Raw genomic sequence first — 7500 nt, 5'->3', positions numbered from 1 at the left:
GCGTGGGCGCGGGCGGGAGCAGAGCGAGGCGAGCCGCCCTCGTCCAGCTCCTCATAAATACACGGGAAGTGTCGGGCGGCGAGCGGGTCGGGGCGGGCGAGGGCGGCTGCCAGAGGGGAGTCGTGACGAACGGTCGCATTTGATTTATTATCACATCATCTATTATTGTCAGAAAATGGGGAATGTATGCATTCAAGCTCATGTCCATTTATTTGCAGGTGCGTCCGGCGTCTGGCAGCCGTAGTGAGGAAGGAGGGAAGTGGCAGACGGACGCACAGGCAGACAGGCGTCCGCGCAAGAGACAGAGACTTCCAGGCAGCCGGAACTGGCCAGCTTCAAGACAATCGCAGTGATAGACTTAGAGTATCTTTCCCTCTTCCTTCTGCTTCTCTGGCCGTGGATGTAATCGGAGACTGACGGAGAGCGCCGCCAGGAAAATACAGCCCCGAATCCCCGTTTTCCGAGCCGCGTCCGCGTGCCCGTTTGGGAGCGACAGTGATGCTTGTGCCGCCCCGCGCGCAGGTGGAGGAAATCGGATTGCTCAAGACATGTCGCCCGTTGTGACTGACATCTGCCTGAAGCGAGGACGCCGCCAATCCCCGGGACAAAATGGGCGCCTCTAATCTCCGCGTCGTTGCCACAGGACAGGCGAGAGTGTGCTTGGAAGAGCCCCGCGGCACGAGGAGTAGCCATGTCTGAGCGGACACGCGAGCGCCCCACCGCCACCGTCGGCCATGGGGGGGTCCACAGCGCCCAAGATGGTGGACGGAGGCCGTGCGAGCGCGGGGTCAGTGCCCCGGAGCGAGCGGGGCCACAGCGCGACCTCGTTCGGGGACCAGCCCCTGTCTCAGTGTCTTACGGGATGCATAAAACCCTGCTCTACCTCACCGCACACGTTTTCGGCTGGCGTGGTCACGTGACGGCCGCCGCTGCCGCCGCGGGGCCGCGAACTTGGCCGGACGCGCCACGGACGCACCCGGACGGAGCCGAGGTGCCGCGGAACCGGACATTGTGGAAAAGGAAGGGTTCCCAGAACATTGTTTGTGTGATATTATCTTTAGCTGTACTGTGCTCGTTCCCCGCGGCGACGGAGGCCTTCTGCCCGAACGGCTGCGACTGCGACGACGCCAGCCTCACCGTCAACTGCCAGAACACGAGCCTGGAGGTGGTGCCCATCCTCCTCAACCCCCGCGTGCAGACCATCCTCCTGACGCGCAACCGCATCAAGGCCCTGTCGCGCGCCCTCGTCTTCTACACGGACCTGAAGGAGCTGGACATCTCGCACAATGACATCGCGACGCTGGGCACCAAGAACTTCGAGTCGCAGAAGAGCCTGGCGGAGCTGCGCGTGAGCCACAACAAGCTGGGCGCCGTGGAGGCGGCGTCGCTGGAGGGGCTGGTGGGGCTGCGCGTGCTGCTCCTCAACGACAACCTCATCGCCGGCGTGGACGACGGCGCCTTCCGCGGCCTCGTCAGCCTCATCGAGCTCAACCTCTCCAACAACAGACTGAAGAGCCTGCGCGAGAGCTCCTTCGCCGCGCTGCCCAGCCTGTGGACGCTGAACCTGGGCGGCAACCTGTTCGACCGCGTGCCCAGCTCCAGCCTGCTGAACCTGTCGTCCCTCCTGGAGCTGGACCTCAGCGACAATCAGATCTCCCAAGTGCCTGGCCGCGCCTTCCAGGGCGCCGCCAACCTCGCCTACATCCGCCTCGACAAAAATAACATCAGCGCCATCAACCCGGCGGCCTTCTGGGGCCTCTCGGAGCTCCGCCGCCTCGCCGTGGCCGACAACAGGCTGGAGCAGGTGCCCACCCTGTCCTTCAGCGGCCTGCCCGACCTGCAGGACCTCGACCTGAGCGGCAACCTGTTCGAGGAGCTGCCCGAGGACGGCTTCAACGGCCTGGCCTCGCTGGTGAGCCTGACGGTGTCCCGGTGCCCGCGCCTCAGCAGGGTCAGCAGCGAGGCCTTTCTCAGCACGGCCCAGCTGGAGACGCTGGTGCTGAGCCACAACCCGCGCCTCGCCTCCCTCGCCCCCACCACGCTCACCTCGCTCCTCAACCTGCGCCACGTGGACCTGCGGGCGTGCGGCCTGCTGCACATCACGCCCACGCAGGTAAGACTCCCTCCGCGGCCAACGTGCCAATTTGAACATGACTGGGCGGAAGGGTTGTGTGCGAGCGGACATTTTCTCATTCTTCCGTGAAATGGAAATGTATTAAGGGCGCGGAACCAGATTGATATTGCTCTTGCCATTTTTAGGGAAGTGTTCTGGTATATTACCTCTCCGCGTTTCGTAATTCCAATAATGCATTTCCCCCAGCAGTAATAATATTAAACGAAAAAAAGAAAATTATACGATTACAGTTTCTTGAAGCGTGTCCCTCGCACGTTCTCCGAGCCCCTGTGTTCTCATTACACTTGGAGGTTAATTAAAATCTTTTTCATCATTTTCTTTTTTCAATTTATCATTTCTTTTAACTCACGAAATAGTTTTGAAGACATTCGCATATGAGGAGCAACTTACGCAGCCATTAACCGGCTCCCTTCTCCTGCGCCTTCCTCAGGTCCCTCTACAGCAGCTGGCGAGTCTTATGGTGTCGGGGAATCCCCTGCACTGCAACTGCTCTATGGTGTGGCTCTCGCGGATCGCCGCCGATGACAACGCCACCCTCACCGTCGACTCGCCCACCTGCGCCAGCCCGCCCAACCTCTATGGTGAGTCGGCGGCACGGGCGGCCGTCGCCCTTGCGCCTTATCTTCGAGTGGTGGCGCTGCCCATGGCCCTCTTGGTCCCCCTCCCAGTCCTTCGTTCCGACTGAGTTGCACTCTTCTCCTCGCCTTTCCTCTTCATCTCTCCTCCTCCCTCCCCCTTAGCTTCCTCTTCATTCTCCTTCCTCCCCACCGTTCCTCCTCCCTTCCTCCCCACTCTCTTTTCTGCTGCCTTTCCTCTGTACTTTCACCTCACCCTCCGATTTAGTTTCCACTCTGTCCAACTTTTGCTTGATCATTGTGCTGTATTTTCCCCTTTCGCCCCTCCCTCTCCCCTCCCCTCCCCTCCCCTCCCCTCCCCTCCCCTCCCCTCCCCTCCTCCTCCCCCTCCCCCTCCCCACCTCCCGCGTGTGGAATTTTCCTCTGCTTTGCTCAATCTTCTCCTTTTTCTCTCCTGCGTCTCCCTTTTTTTTTCTTCCTCTCTTTTATCTATTCTTCTTCTCCTTGTTATATCTTCTTTTTTTCTCCCTTTTATCCCCTTTTCCTCTCCCTTTTATCTCCAATTTTTTATCTCCATCTCTTACTTTCTCCGTTTCTCATCTCTTTCATCTCCCTCTTTTCCCCGTTTTCCCTTTACCTCTCTTCTCCCCCTCTTTACCCCAACTTCGCCCCTTCCTTCTCTCATTCCATGTATATCCTTGTCCTCCCTCTCTTTATCACTTTTTCTCTTTCATCATCCCTTCTTCCTTTTTTCCGCCTTCATCCCATTCTCCACCTCCTTTTATCCCCATTCCTCTCCCTTCCTTCCTTCCTTCCTTCATCTCCTTTTCTCCCCATTCCCCCATCTTCCATCTTCCCCCCTTCCTCCCTTCTTGTCTTCCTCTATTGCCAGCTCTTCCTTCTTTCTTCCATCTCCTTTTCTTCTTTTCTCTTTCCCCCCATTTCCTTCTCCTTTGCTCCTTCATCCCTTTCTCCACCTTTTTTTCTCCTTCCTTGGCCCTTTATTTCCCTTTCATCCCCTTAACTCCCCTTCACCCTTTAATTTCCTCCTCATCTCCTTTATTTTCCCCCTTATCCCCTTAACGTCCCTGTCACCCCTTGACTCCCCTTAACACCCTCGGCCCTTAATTTCTCCCTTCACCGCCCCTTAATCCCCCTCATCCCCTTAACACCCTTGCCCCTGAACTCCCCCCCCCCCTTCACCGCGCTTAACTCCCCCCTCCCTCTCATCCCTTAACTTCCAATTAACACCCCTTAACTTCCCCTTGACTTCCCCATGACTTCCCCCCTCATCCCCTTTAGACCCCTTAGCACCCTTGCCCCTGACCCCCCCTGACCCCCTCCCCCCATCCCCTTCAGGAGACGTAAAGGCAAGCAGCCTGTTTTCGAGGCGCGAATAGAATGCCGGTCGACGCCCCCCCTTCGTTGGACCTCCTTTCTCTTCCGCCTTTGGGCTCTAGGAATGGAAAGAAGGAAAAGAGGGATAGGAGAGCCGTCGACGAAAGAGGGAGATAGAGATGGAGGAGGAGGAGGAGGAGGGAAGGAAAGAGAGAGGGTGGATTGTGGTGGGCCAGGAAGAAGAGGGAGGGTGAGGAAGAAAAGAAGAGGAAGAGAGATGAAAAGGGAAGGGAAGAGGGAGGTTGGAAAGAGGAAAAAAAATAGGATGATGGAAAAGAGGGAGAGAAAATGAAGAAAATGGGGGAAAATAACAACATAAAAAAAATAAAGAGTAGGAAAAAAAAAAGATGAAGAAAAAGGAGAGTACAAAAAAATAATAATAAACTAATAAAGAACAAAAATCGAGAAAGAAAGAAATACGGAGAGAGAGAAAAGGGGCAGAGGAATCACATGCATCCCAAATCCTCAGCGAAAAAGGCACGGCAGATTTTTCCCTCCCGCCCCTCGCTCGCTTCCCGCGCCCTCGGATGCCGCGCCGCCCGAAGGCCCAGTGGCTCAGCGGCTAAGGAGTAAAGAGTTATGCATAAGGGAATATGGTAAGCGAAGGGTAGATGGGAGAAAATTAGTCTAAGATGAATTAGAATCATAGAATAGAAAAAATAAGTAAATTAAATTAGGAAAAAAAATCATGAATTCTCTCTCATAAAAAGAAGTAATCAGTAAATCAGTTATTTTGTTTTTCCATTTTACAGATTTTGCGATAAAATCTCGGATCGGAAGATTTACACAACGTTTAAGGATAAGATAGATTAAGTGACAATGTTTATATTTTTTTACTGATGAATATGATTTGAAAATTAATAAAAGATAAATATGAATTTATTAATTGAGAAAATGAAGATTAATAAATCGTTTAACAGAGAAAATATAAATGAATAAGCTGAGGGTACATAACATGGATAAATGAAATTAGATACAACAGACGGATAACGAATACCTAAAGTACAGAATGAAATGAAACAATTGGTTGAAATCTATTAACAGAGAAACTCAACAAGGACAATGAGATAGGCAGTTTTGGTAAATACATAGATAGAGGAAATCGATTATGAATGGTGAATTAAAACAAAAAGTACACACGTGTCCTGCCTGGGAACAAATAGCAAGTACTGGTAAATAGTGTTTTATTATTAGTGTAATTATTATTATTGTTGTTGTTGGTAGCGTTGCTATCATTATTGTTACTTTTTATTGTTATCATTATGATTATTATTTTTTTTATTTATATCATTATTCTTATTAATATAATAATAATAATTATTATTATTATTATTATTATTATTATTATTATTATTATCATCATCATCATCATCATCATTATTATCAGTATTGTTATTATTATTATTATTATTATTATTATTATTATTATTATTATTATTATTATTATCATTATTATTATTATGATTAATAATACTATTACCATTCTTTTAATAATCGCAAACTTTATTTGCATTAGTATTTTAATTTCAGTTTCTCTGTTACCCTACTATTATCATCGACAGACGTATGATTATCACCATTTTTCATCGTCATCATCATCCTCATTGTTACGTCAATCACTGCGTCCCGCCCCCTTTTGACGCCCGACTCCCTCTCCGCCCCTTTCTCTTTGTGGAGGAACTTTGAGCCGCTCTTTGCCACCCTTCAACCCTCTTTCTTCCTCTCCTCACTTCATCATTCCCTCTTTCCCCTCTTCTTCTTTCTCCTCCCCTTTCCCCTCTTCCTCTTCCTCCCTCTTTCCCCTCCCCTCTCCCCGCTCTTTTCATTTTCCCTTCCCCTCTCCCCTTCCTTCCGTCTTTCATATCCCCATTTTCCCCTCCCCTCTCTCCTCCCTCTTCCCCTCCCCCCCATTCTGCCCTCTCTCCTCTCCTCTCTTCCCCCTTCCCTTCCCCCCTCCCCCTCCCTCCCCTTGGCTCCTGACCACCCTCGCCCCTAAAACCGTAATCCATATTTATATTCTAATATAAAAGATAAACTTGCCTCGTTGTCCTCTTTGCCCCTTCCTTTGTATCTCTCTCTCCCTTTTATGTCGTTCGCCGCCTCCCCTCGCCCTGGCCGCTCTGGCTCTGCTCCCCCCCTTTTTTCCCTGGCACTTCCCGCCGTCTACTTCTCTGGCAGTCTTGTTTCGTTTTCTCAGGCTCGGTGTCCTGGAGAAAGAGAGATCTGTCTCTTTGGGTCTTTTTCTCTTTGTGTGTCTGTCTCTCTGTCTCTTCGTCTCTTTCTTTCTCTTTGTCTGTCTCTTCTCTCTCTCCCTCCCTCCTTTTCCCTCTCCTTCTCTCCCTTCCCTTCCCTCTCCTTCTCTCCCTCCCTCTTCCTCTCCTTCTCTCCCTCCTTTTCCCTCTCCTTCTCTCCCTCCCTTTCCCTCTCCTTCTCTCCCTCCCTCTCCCTCGCACCCCCCACTCTCTCTGTCCCCCACACTCACACCAAAGTAATTTACAGGAAATTAGTCATTAATACCGTTCTGCTAAAAAGTTCTAACCCCCTGATACACATATATCTTTTTTTCTTTCGGTTTGATATTATAGTCATTATCGTCTTCCATTGCAGCTGCCGTCGACGGTTGCATGAAGCATTTTCTAATTCGGTTCTTCTTCTCTTTTATGCTCATCTCTCTGTCCATCTGTCAGGTTATCTTTTTATGTATATATAATGGCTCCACGTTATTGTGTGCCTGCATGTGTATATATATATATATATATATATATATATATATATATATATATATATATATATATATATATATATATATATATATATATATATATATATGTTTATGTGCACATGTCCCCCTCAGACAGACGGACTGATTCCCTCTCGTTGCAGGCGTGTCCTTGCGCGAACTGGGCACGGGCGGTGCGGGCTGCGACGGGCGCGTGGGCGTCTGGACCATCGTGATCTGCGTGGGCGTGGGCGCGACGGGGCTGCTCATAATCGGCGTGTTCCTGTGCTGCCGCCTGCGGAGGCGCAGGAAGAAGCGGCAGAAGCGCATCCTGCAGGACAAGCGGCCGTGGGGCGAGGTGTGGCGCATGGAGGACCCGCTCGCCACCACGCGCCTCACGCCCACGCCCATGAACGGGGACGCCCTCAGCCACTACCCGCTGGCGTCGCCCACCCGCCTGCGCCTGCCGCCACGCCTGCCGCCCGACCACCCGCTCCACCAGCAGCTGAGCCTCCACCAGCAGCACCCCCCGGGGCGCGCGCAGCAGTGCCCCTTCGCCACGCTGCACCCCGTCTACCACCCGCTGCTGCACCCGCCCGCCGCCGCCCACGCGTCGCTCGACTCGCCCACGCACTACAGCGACTACCCGCCTCTGCACACCCACCCGCGCCCGC

At 52.0% G+C, this 7500-nt stretch overlaps 1 protein-coding gene across 2 annotated transcripts in view; it reads left to right on the top strand.

Moving 5' to 3' along the window:
* LOC119578812 (leucine-rich repeat neuronal protein 3-like) overlaps positions 1-7500 on the top strand; it is a 65426-nt gene that overhangs the window by 55448 nt on the left and 2478 nt on the right. For both annotated transcript variants that reach the window (XM_037926446.1, XM_037926445.1), the window contains 3 exons: positions 219-2113; positions 2565-2715; positions 6991-7500. The exon at positions 6991-7500 is cut by the window's right edge and continues 2478 nt beyond it. In XM_037926446.1, the coding sequence (XP_037782374.1) occupies positions 692-2113; positions 2565-2715; positions 6991-7500 (2083 nt within the window). In that variant the 5' untranslated portion in view covers positions 219-691. The remainder of the gene's footprint in view (positions 1-218; positions 2114-2564; positions 2716-6990) is intronic.

The sequence above is a fragment of the Penaeus monodon genome, chromosome 11 (assembly GCF_015228065.2).
Source record: "Penaeus monodon isolate SGIC_2016 chromosome 11, NSTDA_Pmon_1, whole genome shotgun sequence".
Taxonomy (NCBI): Eukaryota; Metazoa; Arthropoda; class Malacostraca; order Decapoda; family Penaeidae; genus Penaeus; species Penaeus monodon.
The sequence above is the reverse complement of the archived record's forward strand: the minus strand, read 5'-3'. Positions and strand labels throughout refer to the sequence as shown.